General features: G+C 49.5%; 1 protein-coding gene across 3 annotated transcripts in view; it reads right to left on the reverse strand.

Annotated features, from left to right (window-relative positions):
* The window catches only part of LOC308580766 (zinc finger protein RFP-like), a 34,251-nt gene that overhangs the window by 4,787 nt on the left and 9,001 nt on the right, over positions 1-20,463 (reverse strand). The window contains exons 1-6 of one of the 3 annotated variants that reach the window (XM_081182915.1): positions 15,012-15,437; positions 14,448-14,543; positions 12,306-12,536; positions 10,552-10,574; positions 7,974-8,149; positions 733-765 (exon numbers count right to left, since the gene is read on the reverse strand). The exons of 1 other annotated variant lie outside the window; for it this stretch is intronic. In XM_081182915.1, the coding sequence (XP_081039041.1) occupies positions 733-765; positions 7,974-8,149; positions 10,552-10,574; positions 12,306-12,536; positions 14,448-14,543; positions 15,012-15,422 (970 nt within the window). In that variant the 5' untranslated portion in view covers positions 15,423-15,437. Of the gene's footprint in view, positions 1-732; positions 766-7,973; positions 8,150-10,551; positions 10,575-12,305; positions 12,537-14,447; positions 14,544-15,011; positions 15,438-17,607; positions 18,320-20,463 lie in introns of those variants that run through there. One more of the 3 variants, XM_081182916.1, reaches the window with a different exon arrangement.

Below are 20,463 nucleotides of genomic sequence, written 5' to 3' on the forward strand. Positions count from 1 at the left end.
GACGTGCTTTTTTAAACCTGCAGTTGCTCAACAAATCAGCTTGAAAATAAGCTGGTTAAACTGGTTCTGTTCTCTCTTTCTGTCAAGGTCATGCTGTTTATAATCAATAATAAGGCCAGAAGGAGCCTGGGTTTCGCTTCCTATCTCCTTCCTTCTGGTGTGGTGTTCTGTATATACTGTTACGGTTTAGACTTATTATAAGTTATTGTAAGTTTAAGTTAAGTCTGCTGCAACTGGATTTCTTATGGACAGTGCCAATCCTGACAAACCCCCTACTGAATGCCTGCCCCCCCCAAAAAAAATTCCTGGCTACGCCCATGTGCTTAGAGACTCAAAGAGTGAAAAACACATGGAAGAGAATGAATTTGAAGATGAACTAGAAATCATTCAAGACAAAATTAATTCACTGTCAGTGATTGGGGCCCTACACCCACCTCGGCTAGTTAGGACTCTGGAGCTAAGCAGCCAACCAATGTCCAGGCCAGGAGGCAGAGCCATAGCTGGGGTGTGTGTAGCCAGTACTTTTGCCCCGGGTGAAGCTCCCAGAGGGCACCAGTGAGGGTCGCAGCCTGTTGGCCATTTACTGTATGTGTACATAAATGTGCGTGGCAGGGTAACCAACTTGGTCTTTGACCTGGGTGACAGAAAGCCTAGTTTCACCCCTGCCAGGAGTGGAGAGCATCATCCAGTCCCCATCCTTCATATGAATTTGGGCCTCAGTCAGAAATTTACCTTTCTGAAGCTGTTGTCTGAATAAAAGAGAGTCTGAGGAAGCAAAACGATATGGAGTTTAAACGTTATACTCTTGTACAGCAATAATAATAATAGTAATTATATTTGTACCCTGCCTGTGATGGGATGGTGAGCTGCTTGTGCGTAAAATCGTAGTCCCTCAGAGTTTGTGCAACTCCACAAACCTCTGTGTGTGACAGAGCTCCTCAGACATGTCTGCTCTAGTCACTTGCAGATTCCGACAGTGGTTGTTTTCGGAAGCGCTTCCAGCATAAAAGCTCCTTAACGGAAACACGTCTTCGGGACTCACGGTGAGACAGCTTCCGGCGAGGAATGGGTCTCCCTATGGGAGCTTCTGACACCTCCCCACTGTTCTCGCTGGACGTGTCCCTGAGCCCTCCCTCTTGCTCGCTTTCCCTCAGAGATCCTCCTCTCTCCCTGCTAGTTCCTGCCTTAGCTGCTGCGTCTCTCTCAGCCTCCATGAGACTTTCCTCCAGATACCCATATCTCCCCCTGCTGGTCCCTTCTTCAGCTGTTGAGTCCCTCCCAGCCTCCGTGAGCCTCTTCCCCACCTGTTCCTCCGATGGCAGTTCCCTGACATCCACCTCCCCTCCAGGACCCCCTTCACCGCGCCCGTTCCCTCTCCTCTGGGCGGTGAGGAGGTAAAACCCCGAAAAGAATCCTCTTCATCTTCAGACGTCTCGAACACTTCCCTCCATCGGTCGCCGTTCCGGCTCGCTGAATCCTCCTCCTCCTCGGAATCTGTGAACCCCTCCAACTCTTCTTCTTCGTCGGTGGTGGCAAAGTATTCCCTCCGGAACCTCGCCACAGGCTGAGGTTTACGTGGGAACCTCTGATGAAAAGTTTCTATTAAAACCTCGTCATTGACATCCTCTGCCATGACCCAGGTGTTTTCCGACTCCGGTTCCCCTTCCCACGTTACCAAATACTCTACTTGATCTCCCTTCCACCTGGAATCGAGGATCTCCGCTACATGGTAGCTGTGTTCCCTTTCCTCCATCGCTGGTCCCCGAGTGACCCTCCCTTCTCTGTCCCCTTTATACGGTGACAGCAACGACCTGTGGAAAACTGGGTGCAGCTTCATGTGGTTCGGTAACCGGAGTCTGAAAGCCACTGGGTTGACCTGTTGCGTGACTTCAAATGGGCCCAATCTTTTGGGTCTTAACTTCTTACAACCCCCTTTGAATGGTAACCCTTGGGTTGACAGCCACACCTGGTCCCCCACCCTAATGGTTTCACCTTCTCTTCTGTTTTTGTCTGCCTGCCTCTTATATTCCTACTTGGCCCTGTCTAAGTTGAGTTGGAGCTGGCGATGGATCGCTTCCATTTCTTCTACGAACTGTTCGGCAGCTGGAACGCTCCAGTTCTCCCCTTCCCCCCCTGGGAAAGCCCGGGGATGGCACCCGTAATTAGCCAAAAAGGGGCTCATCCCCGTGGACACGTTCTCCGCATTGTTGTAGGCAAATTCCGCCAACGCCAGCTTCTCCACCCAATCATTCTCTCTGTCATTGACATAACACCTCAAATATTGCTGGAGGATGCCATTGGCTCTTTCCGCCTGCCCGTTGGTTTCAGGATGCCGGGCAGTCGAAAAATTGACCTCTACATGCAGTAAGCTCATGAGCTTCCTCCAGAACCTGTAAGTAAATTGTTTCCCTCGGTCTGAAACCACCCTCAAGGGGGCGCCATGCAACCTAAACACATTTTCTACAAACAATTTAGCGGTTTCTTCTGCCGTGACAGCATGTGAGCAGGCTATAAAGTGGGCCATGTTGGTTAACAGGTCTACCACAACCATGATGGCTGTTTTCCCTCTGGACTTTGGCAGATCAGTCATGAAATCTATTGCCACTGCTTCCCATGGTCTTTCAGGTGTGGGTAGCGGTTCTAATAACCCTGCCGGTGCCCGCCTCTCCCCCTTGGCTCGCTGGCATTGGTCACACCCTCTTACATACTCCCGCACATCTTCCCTGACCTTGGGCCACCAAAATTCCCTGGTAACCAGCCACATGGTTTTGTGTTGCCCAAAATGCCCTGCTGTGGGGCTATCGTGCAGCTGCTTGAGTACCTTCTCCCTCAAATCACCTTCAGGTATATATAACGCTCCCTTGTAATACAACGCCCCGTTTCTCTCCTCAAAACCCCCGGGTTTATCTCCCTCCCTCCTGAGACCCCTGAGTTTCTACTGGGCGTATTCATCATTCACCGTTCCCTCTACCAGTTCCCTTTGCCCCACCAATGCCGCCCCACACACCCAGCGGTCCTCTGGAATGACATGTCTTTCTTCGGGTGCTCCCTCCCCCTCCAAATATTCAGGTTTGCGTGAGAGAGCGTCCGCCCTAACGTTCTCTGGGCCTGGCACGTAACAAATCTCAAAGTTAAATTTGGAGAACTCCTGGGCCCATCTCAACTGCCGTTGGTTGAGCACTCGTGCCGTTCTCCAATACTCTAGGTTCTTGTGGTCAGTGCACACTTGCACCTTATGTTGTGCCCCAATTAGCAGGTGCCTCCATCTCCGGAAAGCCTCATGAATAGCAAGAAGTTCTCGGTCGTACACCGTGTAGTTCCTCTCGGATTTGTTCAGCTTTCGCGAAAAAAAAGCACACTGTCTCCACTCTGACTCCTCCTTCCCTGGCTGCAGAAGAAGCACCACCCCTATGGCTCTGTCTGAGGCGTCTGTTTCGACTCTCATCTTTTTTTGTAAATCCACATGCAGAAGTTGTTCCTCAGAGGCGAAGGCCCTCTTCAGTTCCTCAAAAGCTCGCTCCGCCTCCTCAGTCCAAACAAATTTCTTCTTACTGCTGAGACAGTCCGTAATGGGCGCCGTCAGGTGTGCAAAGTTTCGGATGAACTTACGATAAAAGTTCCCAAACCCTAGGAACCTCTGCACATCCTTCTTGGTTTTGGGTGTTTTCCATTCCAGCACTGCCTGGACCTTGCCGGGATCCATGGCCAATCCCTTGTCTGACAGGCGGTACCCCAGGAACTCCACCTCCTTGGTATGAAACTGACACTTCTCCAGTTTCACCCACAGCCGGTTGGCTTGCAGCCTGCTCAACACTTCTCTGACGTCTCTCACATGCTGCTCCTCATTCTCAGAATACACCAACACGTCATCTAGGAAGGCCACACAATTCTTGTAAAGCAAAGGCCCCAGTACGTGGTTCATAAACGATTGGAAGCACGCCGAGCCTGCTTGTAAGCCAAATGGCATCACGAGATATTCAAATGCCCCCAAAGGGGTGAACATGGTGGTTTTCCATTCATCCCCTTTCCTTATACGTATCAGGTTGTACGCCCCCCTTAGGTCCAGCTTTGTAAAAATCTTTCCCTTCCGCACCCTGGTCAAAATGTCGTCAATCCTGGGCATAGGGAAAGCCAAGGGTTCTGACACTGCGTTTAACCCCCTAAAGTCACACACAAGTCTCGGCTTGTCCGTGTTTATTTTATCCACAAAAAACACTGGGCTACCTCCCACTGCTCTGGACTCTCTGATGAAGCCTCTCTTCAGGTTCTTGTCAATGAACTCTCTTAGCTCCTGCATTTCTCTGTCTGACATGGCATACAACTTGCCTACTGGAAGCTGTGCCCCAGGGAGTAAATTGATTTGACAGTCAAAGGGTCTATGCGGGGGTAGTTGGTCAGCTTCCTTCTCGCTGAACACGTCGCTGAGATCTGCGTATTGTGGTGGTACCTTCACTTTCTCCATTACTTCCGTCCCTGCTAGGGTGGCTTGGGCCCCTGCTGAACCCTTTCCCCCTTTGCAGTGTTCTAAGCAATGTGCTGAACCAAAGGAAACCACTCTCTGATGCCAGCCCACCAGCGGATCATGTAACGCTAGCCAGCTCATTCCCAAAATAATAGGAGCTCCTCCCAAGGTGGCCACATTAAACGCTATCAGTTCTGTGTGCCTTGCCACCTTCATTATCATTGGGACGGTCTGCAAGCTGACTTCTCCTCCCAACAACTCCCTGCCATCAATCATGGTCACCTGCAGGGGGTTGCTTAAAGGGATAGTCTGTATCTGGTGTTCAGCTGCAAACTCTTTGCTCATGAAATTGCAGGAGCTGCCTGAGTCCAACAGCGCCTTTATCTTTAGGGGGTGTCCATTTTGCAGCTCTAGCGACACCTCTATCACTAGGGCAGGTAGAGGAGCTTCTGGCATGGGCACTTTCACTGCTCTTTGGCCTGGCTGCTGTGCCCCGACGCTGGCAACCAGGCGTTGGCTTTTACCTGCTCCGGTTTTTCCTCCTCTCTTCCCTCAACAGCTCCCACCATCCCTTGCCATTCCTTCCTCTGGGGGCAGACTCTGGCAAAGTGACCTGGCTGTTGGCAGAGATAGCATTTCCGGGCGCCTTTTCCCTCCTTCTTTCCCCCCTCACTGGGCTTTGAAACTGCGCGCGCGCGCGCTGTTCCGATTTCCATCAGCTCTGCCGGCGGGAAAGTTGTCTCTGGAATGTCTGGAATGCGGACCTCCTTCCAACGTTCCCCCTTCCCTTCCCGCCTCTCCAAAGCTCTCGCCTCCTGGCGCGCTCCTATGGTCAGCGCAGATTTAGTCAGCTGATCCATGGAATCCACCCTAGGACCCCGGGAAAGTTCGTCTTTCACAGCCGAAGCAAGGCCTTCTTCAAATAGCATTTGAATGGGTGCCGCCGATAAGTCCCACCCCAATCTGTGAACCAGCATGGTGAACTCAGTCCAGTACTCACGGACAGATCGGCTTCCCTGCTTGCAAGCCATTAGCTGTCTGCGCACCACTCCCTCCTCAATATCGCTGGAAAACATGAGATCCATTGCACGAAAGAACTTCATGGTGTCCTTTAGGACGTCATTATGCGTTGCCATCAGGGGTCTAACCCAGTCCCTCGCCCCCCTTTCCAGATGCCCAATCACAAAAGCCACTCGCGATTCCTCGTCAGGGAATTCATCAAACTGCACATTGAGGGCATATTGCATCTCTTTTCTAAAGGCATGGTAGTCCTTGGGGTCTCCCCCAAACTTCTGCACCAATCCTGGTACCTTTCTGGTGAACTGGGTGGCTCTCCCCTTCTTGTCTGCATCCTGAGCCCTTCTCTCCTCAAGCCTCGCCGTCTGCAGCGCCAGTTGGATTTCCAACGCTCGGTACCTTTCTTCCAAGCTTGGACCCGCTCCAACTCCTGCTTCTCCGGTTCCGGCTGGGTCGCTCATGATGCCTTCTCCTGCACAGGCAGCTTACAGAGACTGTCGGAATGCTGTGATGGGATGGTGAGCTGCTTGTGCGTAAAATCGTAGTCCCTCAGAGTTTGTGCAACTCCACAAACCTCTGTGTGTGACAGAGCTCCTCAGACATGTCTGCCCTAGTCACTTGCAGATTCCGACAGTGGTTGTTTTCGGAAGCGCTTCCAGCATAAAAGCTCCTTAACGGAAACACGTCTTTGGGACTCACGGTGAGACAGCTTCCGGCGAGGAATGGGTCTCCCTATGGGAGCTTCTGACACCTCCCCACTGTTCTCGCTGGACGTGTCCCTGAGCCCTCCCTCTTGCTCGCTTTCCCTCAGAGATCCTCCTCTCTCCCTGCTAGTTCCTGCCTTAGCTGCTGCGTCTCTCTCAGCCTCCATGAGACTTTCCTCCAGATACCCATATCTCCCCCTGCTGGTCCCTTCTTCAGCTGTTGAGTCCCTCCCAGCCTCCGTGAGCCTCTTCCCCACCTGTTCCTCCGATGGCAGTTCCCTGACACTGCCCATCTGACTGGGTGGCCCCACTCACTCTGGGTGGCTTCCAACATATATAAAAACATAAAACATTACAATAAATAATTACACTTCATAATGTAGCTATAGTTTCCTTAAATCAAGTAAAATATTTGGAAGTAGAACAAATATTTTAAAACAAGGAAATAATAGAAAGAACCAATGAAAATAAGTAGAACTTTAAAACTCAGCAGTGATAAACTAGACTTAAAAGCAGCAGAATAAAAATATTCAGCAAAAAAACTGATGGTCTATGAATGTAGATTCAGGTAGGTAGCCATGTTGGTCTGACGCAGTCGAAATAAATAAAATAAATAAAAAATTGTCCAGTAGCACCTTAGAGACCAACTAAGTTTGTTCTGGGTATAAGCTTTCATGTGTGTGTATCTGAAGACGTGTGCATGAACACGAAACTTATACCCAGAACAAACTTAGTTGGTCTCTAAAGTGCTACTGGACAATTCTTTAATTTTTTGGTCTATGAATGCTGTCACTAAATTTGGGGTCTATAGTGGAGGACTGGAGGGGAGGCAGCGTAACAGCAATCCTGTAAAAGGATGCAGAGGGGAGATAGAGGCAGCCTTGATAACTCCCCAAAGTAAAGTGATGAGGGATTTTGTTTAAGCCAGAATCATTAAATCTTATGAGAAACTCAGCTTGTAGAGGGAGGAATGGCAGAGCTCTCGTGCAAAAGGAATTCCTCCCCTCAAACCTTTTAAAAATCTTCCATGCTATTAAGAAACATAATTGTGCCCTTTGGGGCTCATGTGCACTTGATTTCATAATTAATTTGTGAACTCTCAGGAGATTGTGTTTGTGGCAGCCCTAGATAGGGCAGCTGTGGGTGGGTGTCTGAGGACACAGATCAGGGCTTTGCTTCACTGCTGGGAGACAAGCCTAAGGAGGAGGAGGCAAAGAGGGGAACAGGGTGGTTCAAAATGCCCTTTCACACTGCCCTTCAGAGTTTGAGAACCTCCAAAACCTCCAGCCCAGATGTACATTGAGGGGGAAAATCTTGACTTTGCACTCTGGTTCAGGCTCTTTCTCTTTGTGGCAGCCACCATTTCTTTCCTCTAACCCCCCATGCACCAGAGTGACAATGTACCGTATTTTTTGCTCTATAAGACTCACTTTTTCCCTCCTAAAAAGTAAGGGGAAATGTGTGTGCGTCTTATGGAGCGAATGCAGGCTGCGCAGCTATCCCAGAAGCCAGAACAGCAAGAGGGATTGCTGCTTTCACCGCGCAGCAATCCCTCTTGCTGTTCTGGCTTCTGAGATTCAGAATATTTTTTTTCTTGTTTTCCTCCTCCAAAAACTAGGTGCGTCTTGTGGTCTGGTGCGTCTTATAGAGCGAAAAATACGGTATATAGGGCATTCTGAGGAAAATAAGATGATGGCTGGACCACTAAGAAGGAAGGTATTATGGGAACATCCCTGTCTGCAGCAAAAACAAAATACAAGACAATGCAATACATTAAGAGACTGGCATACCCAGTTTTGGACTAATAAAATGCCCAGAATAAAATCCTCGCAGCCATTTCTCATTACTTTTGAATTGCTTCATCACATCCTCGAGCATACTATTTATATCACAGAGTTTGGAGAGCCTCTCATTCAGCTGTGGAGGGAAAGCACATGGAGCCTCCAATCTCTCTCTTTTCTCATACCTGGTCAGAAAAAAAATAATGTTAGCCCATTCAAAACCACAATTCCTAGCACAGTAAAAGAAAGGAAATGAGAAAGAGAGTTGAAAAAAGCCTATAGGGTCAGGCAGGCACAGAGGGGCTCAATTCTTCCTCACTACAGGCTCCACAGTCAGATATCTGAGGGCCAAAGCAGCAACCCCAGGCCTCTGAGTTTGCCCGCTGATGCAAAATCACAACAATCCCACCTGAGGAAAAAAACCAATCAACTTATTCCAGATTCACTAACCTCCCCTCCAAAAATACCTAAGAGAGAGAGAGTTAACAGAGGTGGGCACCTTTCTGTTGCTCACCATAGTTTGAGGAAAAACTAGTTGGACATTGAAACAGGTACTGAGCTATTCACAAGCATCTTTGAGCCACTTTCTTTTATATGCTTGACACTATGTATTGCAGAGTCAGTGAATGCAACGTGCAAGAGGCAGAGAAGAGTCTCCAGCCCTATGTGACGGGGAAGGAGGAGGCCGTGCTCTGGCCTTGATCTTTGGAAGAAGAATTAGATTGCTACAATAGCAAAGGAGAGGGCCCTATTTTTACATGTGAGAAGCTGTAGGGCAGGGGTGTCAAACTCAAATTCATCGGGGGCCACATCAACAGTTTGGTCACCCTCAAAGGGCCAGTTGTATCTGTAGGACTTTATCAAAGTTATTTTTCCTTAGGCACTGGTGTGTGTTGTCTTGAACCTATACACTATTTAATATACCTATTCCAGTACGATTTTAAATAAGAATAGAAGAAGAAATAATAATGATTTTTTTAAAAAAGATGACGAGATGGGCTTCCAGGCAGACTGGAGCTCCAACGGGGAGGAGACAGGAGCCTGTCCCAACAGAGCAGAGCAGAAGCAAATGTTGCCTCCCCCAGCCCTGCCGCCGCACTCAGGAGTCGGAGGATACGGAGCTGCAGTTTGGGCAGCAGCAGTTTCTTCCTTGCAAGGGAGCCCCAGCGCACTGCGGGCGCAGGTGGCCAGGATGTCCTGCTGGGGCCCCGAGCTGCTGCAGTTGCTCCCGGGGAGGGGGCTATCTGCCAAGTCCTCCGGCCCGGAGAAAGCCGATGTGTTGGCGTGGGGAGGGGGCGGTGTTTCGTAGCCAGGCTCCCGCAGCCAAGTTGCTGGCAGGCTCCCACTTTGCTCCAGCCGCCCAGATGCTGGCGCGGTCCTCTTCGGGGTGGGAGGCGCCCCTGCTTTGCGGTGTGGCACACCGCCCGCCCGCCCGCCTCCCTCCACCCCACTCTGCGCAGCTGAACCGGCAGCAGCTTCGCCTCTTCCAGCCCAGCGGGGGCGTGCCGCCTGCGGCAAGACCTGCGCTGGGTCCCCGCTCTCCAGTCGCCTCCGCCGTTCCCTTCCCCGCCTGCCGGCCCCGCTACTTATCCACCAGGGCGACCCCCAGCCAGCCCCTGGCCCCGCCGCCCGTGCCCCCAGCCATCTCCTCGCCAGCTGCAGCGCCGCAGTGGCCTCTTCTTGCGGCCCGAGCGAGTGAGCGAGCGGCGTCCCAAGCGTGGCTCTCGCTCCCTGCCCTCGCTGCCAGCCTCTGCGGCTCCCTCGCGGTCCAAAAGTTGCCGCGCGCGCAACCCGCCCCCTCAAGCAGCCGCGCCTGGGAGGCTTCGAGGGGCGGAGGCAGCCGGCTCCGAGCTCGGCTTCGCGGGACCGCCTCCTCCGCAGCGAGCCCCGGACTGGACCGAGCGAGCAGAAAGCCTCTTTGCCCGGTCCGCGAGGAGGCGAAAGTTGCGGGACCGGCCGGTAGGCAGCGCCGACGGGGCGCTTCGGTTGGAGCCCTGTCTGCAAGCAGGCAGGGAAGGCTGTTTGCGTGGGTCACTTTTTAGAAAGGCAGAGAGCCTCCGCCGGAGTGCGGACCCTAAAATCTGGGTCGGGACCAGTAAAAAGGATGAGAAGCTCGCTTCCTCGCCCTTGATGCCACGGGCCACATGACGAGGTCTGGCGGGCCGGATTTGGCCCGCGGGCCTTGTGTTTGACACCCGTGCTGTAGGGCATGGATAGGCAAACTAAGGCCCAGGGGCCGGATCCAGCCCAGTCGCCTTCTAAATCTGGCCCACAGACAGTCCGGGAATCAGCATGTATTTACATGAGTAGAATATGTCCTTTTATTTAAAATGCATCTCTGGGTTATTTGTGGGGCATAGGAATTCATTCTTTGTTTCCCTTCCAAAATATAGTCTGGCCCCCCACAAGGCCTGAGGGACTGTGGACTGGCCCCCTGCTGAAAAAGTTCGCTGACCCCTGCTGTAGAGTGTGGAGTCCTACCGTCTCTCCCCCAGGAGCCCCTTCTGTACCAGGTTTTATGTGTTGGGGTCCTGGACCCTTCCTGACCTCAGAGAGATGCTAATGGAAATGAGCAGGATCCACTTACTTCTGCAAGGTGCTTCTCACATCCTAGAGGGGAAAAGATAACAGCAATCACTGCCTATAAAAGGCCACACTTTGAAGGCACTTCAGACCCTGGAATGGATGCAGCCTGGTCCTCTAATCTCAGTCTGCCTGGCACACATCAAAGATTTGAGCAAGAATGGCTAAATCTTTTTTTAAAAAAATGATATTTATTAAGAGTTTAAAAATTACAGAAAAAAAGAAAAAAATAACAATAAAAAAGAAAAGAAAAAACAATAACAAAACATATAAAACATATAAAAGCAATACAATAATACAACAAAAAAGAAAAACAAAGAACAAACTAAAACAAGCATCCAATATTCCATATCTTTACCTTTCCTTTACTTGTTTCATCGACCTCCTCACATCTCCCTTTTTTTGTATTCTAGTTCAATTCACTATTCAGCAAGTTCTTCCCATCTTTCTCAATCTTTATTCTATAATTTATCTTAACGATCTAACCTTGAATTTTTTCATTTTAACCCATTATCAATCAGCTTTTACTTAATTCTTTGTTACATTTCTACTAAAACCATGTAACTTCATTCCAGCATCCTTCTAACACAAGAATGGCTAAATCAGCCAATATTGGTTTCAGTCAGTTTTTAATTTTACAATCTGAAGTTCAGTTCTCCACAATTCCACACCAGCATTTTAGTGCGAATTTCTCCCCAAAGACACCTTTGTAGCCAATTCTGTATGCAAGTTCAGATTACTTGGCTTGAGAATTTCACTAGAAAATCTAGAGAATTGCAAATGCTGGTGGATGGCTATGATTCAGTTTGCATATTGCATAAATGGCAAACAAAGCAGGTCTGAGGCAGTTTTAACTTATCAACCTGCGTTTAATTTTGTGTGCAAAAAAATCCCTCCCAACACACTTCTCATTGTGCAATTTAGACATCAGGAGGCCTACAGTTTAGTCCTTCTAGAACATTTCCCCCCAAAGCCATTTGTAGAACATCACCAAATTTCAGCCAGCCAGCTGAAACCACCTGCAGTATAAGATGCAATGAATTTTTGTGTTCAGCTGAGTTTCTTACCCCAGCAAATGTCGGTGGATTGGGGCATTACAACCCCTCATTGTTTCTTTCACAGAAAAATGTTCAGGAAAAGGTCAAGGAATTGTGAGGTGGTTGGTAGAGACCATATAATGATGGGCGATATTTCTCAAACCAATGACAGGTTTCTCAGTGGGCTTACATAAACACCCCGACCACCACAGACCATTTACATTTGTGCCAAGTTGTAAAGCTATTGCATTTTTTTATGACACTTTCATAACATTTATCATGACTGAAGTTGGCCTCAATGTCTGTCTGGAGGGCAGAAATTGAAAATCTGAATGCAGAAAGGTGGGAGTGTCAATTTGGATTAAAAATGTGATTGTGCTCAATGTTAAGGCTCACTTCTCCTTTGCTTAATTTTAATTTTGCTTAGCTCTAAGGCAGCCAGAGCAGCCTCTGGGAAGCCCACAACAGGACATGAAGGCAGCACTGCAAAAATAGAAGGCATTAGGAGAAAATCTTTGGCTAAGCACAGAACACCACATTCTATTAACAATGAGTAAGCATCTCCAGTCTGCATTAAGGGGAATAATAAACCACACCAGTTTTCTTGGCAGCTCCTGTGAAAAAGCTGAGTTCCTTTACTGCTTGTATAGAGGCACAAAAAGATTTGGAGGAAGCCCTTCTCCTGGAGTGGAGCCTTGTGCTGTTCCTCCTGAGATCTTACCTGCAGGAGTTCACTTGCTGGCTTCTGTCGTTTCTCTTCCATCTCCTGAATGATCCTCTCAAGAGAGGAGAGTTCCCTGGAGAGTCTGGCCAGCTGCTCATCCCTTCTTCTTGCAACCTCCAGCTCCACCTCTTCTATCTCCTGCAGCAGATGTTTTTCTTTCTCTTCCAGAAACTGGCGCAGTTGCCTAAACTTCTCCTCTGTCCCCTGCTTCTCTGTTTTTGTTAATTTCTGCAAGAAGCAGGTAGAAGTAAGAAACATGGAGCCCTGACTCAGGAACACACTTGCTCTGACCTCTCCACTGCTATTCCTGCTTGCTGCCTTCCAGTTTGCCTAAAGCAATGAGCTTTTTTTTCCTAGCCATGGAGGTTCCTTGCACATATTTGGACCTGGCATAATCACAGTTCTAAAATATTCAGGGAGCCTCCACGGACATTAAATGCTGCTCACTTTAGACTGAACACTTCCATAAATAGGAAGGCAACAGAAACAGAGGAAGAGGGCATAGCTAGCCTGCTCATCCCCAGAGCACCCCTATTTACTTTAAGGCTTCAGGAGGCCTGACTTTGCTAAAGATTAACAACAGAGTGCACATTTCAAAAGACCGTTCATTAACCACTTGTATGGTCCTTCAGGATATCCCAAGTACTTTATATTCAATAGAGCTGGGCTGCCTCAGGGGGAAGAAATTCAATCCAGTTTGCATTCAAAGGTGAACTTAGCTGATAGTCACTCTCCAAAAGAATACGCAGGCGGAAAAACAGCATTCATTTCAAATTAACACTCCTCTGAATGTTACTCTGGTCAGATAATGTGCACAAAAATGCACATTCGAGGGTAAAGTAGGCATTAAAATTGTTTATGAATGCAAATAACACAGAAAGGACTTTTTAAAATTCAAAATTGCATGCTGATGTGGAAAAACGGGGAGAAGCTGGTATGGGACAGATTTGCCAGTGCTTTTTCAGTCCTGACTTGATTACAGTGGTACCTTGGGTTATATATGCTTCAGGTTACAGACGCTTCAGGTTACAGACTCTGCTAACCCAGAAATAGCACCTCGGGTTAAGAACTTTGCTTCAGGATGAGAACAGAAATCGTGCTCTAGCGGTGCAACGGCAGCGGGAGGCCCCATTAGCTAAAGTGGTGCTTCAGGTTAAGAACAGTTTCAGGTTAAGACAGGACCTCCGGAATGAATTAAGTACCGTATTTTGCGCCCCATAAGACGCTCCGGCCCATAAGACGCACCTAGTTTTTTTTGGGGGGGGGGAAATAAAGAAAAAAAATTTTATTCCCCCCCCCCCCCGGTGCGGGGCTGGAAGAACCAGGTCGGGGAACAGTGGGAAGGCACGCTCTGCCTCCCCGCTGTCCCCCGAGCTTGTGGGGCTGGCGATGGGGAGAAGTGCACCAGTCCCGGGAGGGCAGGCAGCTCTGTGCCGCCATCCCGAGCGGGGTGGGACTTAGCGCCCCGCTCGGGATGGCGGCGCAGACCTGCCTGCAGTCCCGGACGGCAGGCAGCTCTGTGCCGCCATCCAGAGCGGGGCGGGACTTAGCGCCCCGCTCGGGATGGTGGCGCAGAGCTGTGCTGGTCCCAGGACCGCAGGCAGCTCTGCACGGCCACCGGGAGCGGGGCGGAGCTTAGCGCCCCGCTCCGGATGGCTGCGCAGAGCTGCGCTGGTCCCAGGACCGCAGGCAGCTCTGCCCGACCACCGGGAGCGGGGCGGAGCTTCTCCCCCGGCTCCCGGTGGCCGGGCAGAGCTGCGCTGGTCCCAGGACCGCAGGCAGCTCTGCACGGCCACCGGGAGCGGGGCGGAGCTTCTCCCCCGGCTCCCGGTGGCCGGGCAGAGCTGCGCTGGTCCCAGGACCGCAGGCAGCTCTGCGCAACCCTCGGAGCCGGTCTCCCGAGGGTTGCGCAGAGCTTCCTGAAGCCTGGAGAGCGAGAGGGGTCGGTGCGCACCGACCCCCCTCGCTCTCCAGGCTTCAGCGAAAGCCTGCATTTGCCCCATAAGACGCAGGCACATTTCCCCTTCATTTTTGGAGGGGAAAAAGTGTGTCTTATGGGGCGAAAAATACGGTACTTAACCCGAGGTACCAGTGTATTCAAATGCTTGTTCCCATCCTAGTAACAACAGGGACACCTACAAGGAGGTCTTGACTTTGCTTTTCCAGGTCTTCTCGATAGGCCAGCATTTTCTCTCTCTCTCTCCTCACAGCCTCCAGGCGGCTGCAGATCAGTCTCTAAAGAGGAAACAAAATCCCAGGTTTGATTAAGACCAAGAAAAAGAGCGGGAGGAAGGGAGTGAGGGAGGGGGAGAGAGAGAGAGAGGGAGAGGGAGAGAGAGAGAGAGAGGGAGAGGAGTCCACTTTAGAAGGCATCTGAAAGCAGCCCTGTATTGGGGTGGGGATTATGTTAAATGTTTTATTATGTTTTTATGTGTATTGAAAGCTGGGTGGGGCATAAATATCATTATTATTATGGTGGAATAGGATGACCCTATTTTCATCATAGAAATCTTGGAGGGTATGCAAGCTCCCTTTGGAACCTACCCCCACACTACTCAGGTTTCTCCTTTGCTGCCTTTTACATAATAAACAACTGATGTTTGGGCAATTGATTTAATGCAGTTTGGACTTAAGTGCTACGGAAAACGGCCCAGGAAGAATCCACCACTCTTCCCCTCATCAAGATCCACAGTGATTTCCTACCTTGTACTCTTCAGAGGCCTCCTCCAGAGGAATCACCTTGTGGTTTTCATGTTCCTTGGATCTGTCACAAACCACACAGATGGGGGCTTCATGGACTTTGCAGAAGAGTTTCAGGGTCTCCTGGTGCTTCTCACAGACCTTCCCTTCCTGAAGGGGAAGGCTGAGCTTCTTGGCTATTTCTACCACGTTGGCCAGTTGCCGGTTGGAGATGAGGCTCCTTGGCTGGACAGTTATTCTGCACTGTGGGCAGGAAGCCTCTGCCTCCAGTTTCCCCCAGCACTGGACCAAGCAAGATCGGCAGAAGTTGTGCCCACACTCTGGGATGGTCACTGGATCCTTGAAATATTCCAGGCAGATGGAGCAAGTGGCTTCATCGCACAGAGTCTGGACGGGACCACCAGAAACAGCCATACCTGCCAAAGTCCCAGTTAAGTTTTACTTTCTCAGTTTTCAGTCACTGGCTGTTCCCCTTGCTGTAAATGATTCATGAACAACTCAAGGCTGATGGGGCCTTCTTTTTAAAAAGACAGACAGGCCTCTGCAATTGCTTAACATTTTGTTGAGAAGCTTTGGTTGTCCTTTCATTGCTTTGGATTGCTTTTTAATTGTGTGTTTGTTGTTGTGCAGTGGTACCTCGGGTTACATACGCTTCAGGTTACAGACTCCGCTAACCCAGAAATAGTGCTTCAGGTTAAGAACTTTGCTTCAGGATGAGAACAGAAATCGTTCTCCAGCGGTGCAGCAGCAGCGGGAGGCCCCATTAGCCAAAGTGGTGCTTCAGGTTAAGAACAGTTTCAGGTTAAGTACGGACCTCCAGAACGAATTAAGTCCTTAACCCGAGGTACCACTGTACATTGCACTGAGGCGGCTTCCTGAACTCAGCTAAATCCTTGGCATTGTGGCGGTGCAGTCTTTGCTTCAAAAAAAATCCAAGGGTAGAGCTTTATAGCAGTTGGAGCTGCCCTGGGCTCCCCGCTTGGTCATCTTCACCAGCTGCTCAATTCCAGGGAATGGTCTAGTGGTGTTGGGCCTTCAGGTGAGGGCTGCATTTTATCCAGCGCTTGGCATCAATTAGTTTGAATAAATTTTAATGAATTTGTTCAAATCCTGGGCTCGTCCACACTTCCGCTTGTCTAATTGGTTTTCTGTTTGACCTGCAGTTTCTATCCACACATCCAAATAGTTTCCGGAAAACCTGCTCCTTATTTTTAAATAGGAGCAAATGTCAATCTGGAGGAAACCCACATTGCCATTTGCTCCGATTGAGAGCTAAAGAGCAGTTTTCCCCAGGAGAAACCAGCAGGATAACAGGCAGTGTGGGTAAGGCCATGATCTCTGAACTGCACCTGAAAGTAGCCCCCATAACTGAGGGTGAATTAATTTTGTCTTGAATGATTTCTAGTTTGCCATCAAGTTCATTCTCTTCCATGTGTTTTCACTCATAGGGACTTTTAAGTGTGAAGATCATAATTGTTTGTGGAAATAAAATGCTTTATAAAATGCTTTGATCCATGAAACTGTCACAGTTACGAGTGCCAAATAACAGAACTTCTGCACTTGGAAGCAATGAACACCTGAACTTTGGAACTCCCTTCCTGTTGATATCGGGTAGTGCCCTCTTTTTTTTTGTTTTTGTTTAGGCAATTCTAACCTGACACGTAGAAATTGAAATTAGGCTACCGCTGGATTTAATTATCATTTGAATGTTTTTGAATTCCTGTTTTCATAAATAATTTCTTTAGTATTTTAATGTTTATATTTGGGCTGTGGGTGCATGTAAACGGATTAGTTTTCTTATAATCAAGCAGTACATAAAGCTTGTAAAATCAAATGAATCATATGGACAATTCCCTTTCCCCTGTGTGTGTTTCGCTTTACTGTATATGTTTTATTGGGGCTGGATTCCACAAAGTAGGATACTGGTAGGGTTGCCATATTCCAAAGCGCAAAATCCGGGACACATTTGGGGCACCTCCCCCATCCCGCATCTCCATGGTTCACCCCCTTCCTGTTCGCCCCCTCCTCCCCTCCCCTCCCTTTGCTGTCCTTGGCCTCCTGCTCACTAGATGCTGAGTCTCTGGACAATAGGAGGCCAGAAGCCCGGTGCAAGGCCTGGTGGCCAGTGGAATTGCCACCAGACCTAGTGCGGCCAATAATAATAATAAAAGTAAAATAAACCCAAACCCAGACACTTCATGTAAACTGCAAAAATCTGCCCAGAGGGGCATGCTGCCCCCCCCCCAACAGAGGACATGTCCTGGAAAACCCAGACATATGGCAACCCTAGGTACTGGAAGAGAGGCAGTGCCATGAGTCTCACTAGCATAACAGGACTTCAGCACCTCTTCTCCCCACTGAGAGAACCACCCCCCCCCCCCCAGGGATGGTGAGGCGCATCTGTTTTGCAGGCTTTCCTTTGCCAGGCCAAATCCTCAGCTGCTGGGAAGGTGGAAGAATGAAAGTAGGACTGAAGGTGATGGAAGCTGAACCCTTTTGAGGAATATGTTCTTTATTGGGAAAGTTAAAGTGTTACTGTCTCTTTAAAAAAATAAGCTGCAGGGGGAATTCTGGGAAAGGGAAGAAAAACAATACAAAGTCTTATTTTTGTTTTATTATTTATGCTGATTGTGACTGGAATGAATCCTCCCAAAGGACCCCTCAAAAGCTGCCCAAAGGGCTCTTGAGAGGGATGTGTGTGTGTGTGTGTGTGTGTGAACACCACCCTGAGACCCCCAAGTATAGGGCGATATATAAATTCAATTACACGTGTGTGTTGTGTGTCATTCTGGTGAGGCAGATTTAGTCTCCTCAGCAGATCTCAAGGTGGGTAGAAACTGTATCCACCCGAAAGAAAGGGAGAAGGGTCTCTCCATAGAACCAGGCTCCTGAGAAAGTGTAGAGTTTGGTTCCCGAGTCAGCATTATAAAAAGACACACATCCGCCTTCATAGTCCAGAGTCACCCGGATCCTCTTGAGCTTCCCATTCAGGGACAGACGAAGGGGATTAAAGGAACTGCAGGTCTTGTGCTGACCATCTTTCAATTGTACAGCCCAGATCCCTCCCTCGGGACTTAGGGGAGATCCATTCTTGCTCACAGACTTCACAGCAACCCCTACAACCCATCCCCATCCATTTTCCACATTGACTTCCCAGAAATGTTTGCCTGCTGTGAATCCCTCACGTCCTAACACAGGAAGATAGTGGCTGCCATATGTGTCACGAGGTTTTTCTCCCAGTCTCATACTTTTCCGATCCTCAGACAGGATGTAGCTGGTTTCGGCTGTGTCTGGATCCAGAGTGACATTTGCTGTTGGGGAGATGATGAGGGAAAGAGAAGAGAGGCAGAGTCAGCTGAGAGTTGGAGATGAATATCCTGATCCAACAAGTGCCCAGACTAGATCCCTTCTCAAATAATTGGGAGTTTTTTGCATTGCATTCAGGATTGGGACCCTCCTACCCTCAACCAAGCACGTACATAGATATATATACAGTGGTGCCTCGCAAGACGAAATTAATTCGTTCCGCAAGTTTTTTCGTCTTGCGAGTTTTTCGTCTTGCGAAGCACGGTTTCCCATAGGAATGCATTGAAAATCAATCAATGCGTTCCTATGGAGACCGTCCGGGGACAGAGGGGAAGTGCCGCTCTGTCCCCTCTTTTGAAGCAAGGGGCTGCGGGGAGAAGATAGCTTCTCCCCGCCGCCCCTTGCTTCAAAAGAGGTCTGGGGACAGCGGGGAAGAAGCGCTGCACTTCCCGCTGTCCCCGGACCTGGGGCTGCGGGGAGATGATCGCTTCTCCCCGCCGCCCCTTGCTTCAAAAGAGGTCCGGGGACAGCGGGGAAGACCCGCTGTCCCCGGAGCTTGCGGGGCAAGCTTCGTTTTGCGAAGCAAGCCCATAGGGAAATTCGTCTTGCGAGGCAACTCGAAAACGAAAAAACCTTTCGTTTTGCGAGTTTTTCGTCTCGCGAGGCGTTCGTCTTGCGGGGCACCACTGTAAACCACATGTCTGAAATCCCACAGAAAAAGTCCTGAAACCATTTTGTCCCTCCCAAATTGACCTCTCATTTCTCTGCAAGGTCAAAGGAAAATGGAAAAGCCTCCCCATTGTCTTCTCCTTCACAAATCCTGTCTGAAGGGTATGTCTGTGTATGAATAGGGTGAGCCTGTGACCTGGCTCAGGAAGTATTTATCATTACAAAAGACTGGCCAGGCTCCCCAGGTAATCCAATCAAGTGACCATCAACAGGTAACCTGCCAGACAGGAGATAAACAACGCACTCAGATTTCTGTTGTGGACTGCCCTTTCTGTGATGTAGGTATGATATATCTGGGGTGGTGGTCTTGGGCTACACCCCTTCTGTGATGTAAGTATGATGTTTCTGGGGGTGGTCTTGGGACTCCAGGGCTGCCAATTTAAAATATCTATAGAAGGGCAGGCACACCTTGGTTCTGGGTCCCCCTCCTTCTCCTGCGTGTGAAGGGGGCACCCTGTTGCAGCAATTCAATAAAGATCAGGCTTACTAGCTGCTTTGCTTCTCAATATTCTCTGGTTGGCCTCTGTTATTTTCTCCTACTGATGGAGAACCTACAAAGGACTCTATAAGGGCTCTTGTGTCCCCCATAAGGGAGTAAGTGCAGATTTTTGTTTATTACACAGGCATATAAATTATTATTATGAATTATTAATCATTATTCTTTTAAAAATCATGAAAAGTGTGATTTCCAGTATATTTGGGCAGATACACTGACCAGATGTCTGGAAGCTGTGGCTGGATGGTTACGTGGGAGCCGGTTGAAGTTAAATCCTTCGAAGACAGAGGTCCTCTGGCTGGGACAGAGCGATATGGGATTGAGGGGGCAACTCCCATCTCTTGCGGGGGTGCAATTAGTGCCAGCATCGTCCGTTAAGAGTTTGGGTGTAATCTTCGATACCTCCCTCTCTATGGAGGCGCAGATTACAGCTATAACAAAGGCGGCATTTTTTCATCTCCGCCAAGCTAAGCAGTTGGCCCCTTATCTCTCTCGCCCTGACCTAGCCACTGTGATCCACGCGACGGTCACCTCCAGACTGGATTATTGTAACTCGCTCTACGTGGGGCTGCCCTTGAGACTGACCCAGAAACTCCAGCGGGTGCAGAATGCCGTGGCGAGACTCCTTATGGGGTCTTCGCTGCGAGATCACATTCATCCGGTATTATACCAGCTGCACTGGCTCCCGGTGGAGTACAGGATCAGGTTTAAGGTGCTGGTTTTAACCTTTAAAGCCCTTCACGGCCTAGGACCCTCGTACCTACGGGACCGCCTCTCCTGGTATGTCCCACAGAGAAATTTACGGTCTGCAAATAAAAACATCCTAAAGATCCCAGGCCTCAGAGAGGTTAGGCTGGCCTCAACTAGAGCCAGGGCCTTCTCAGCCGCGGCTCCAATCTGGTGGAACGCTCTGTCACAAGAGAC

Source organism: Podarcis bocagei (assembly GCF_964188305.1).
Source record: "Podarcis bocagei genome assembly, chromosome: 2".
NCBI classification, from domain to species: Eukaryota; Metazoa; Chordata; class Lepidosauria; order Squamata; family Lacertidae; genus Podarcis; species Podarcis bocagei.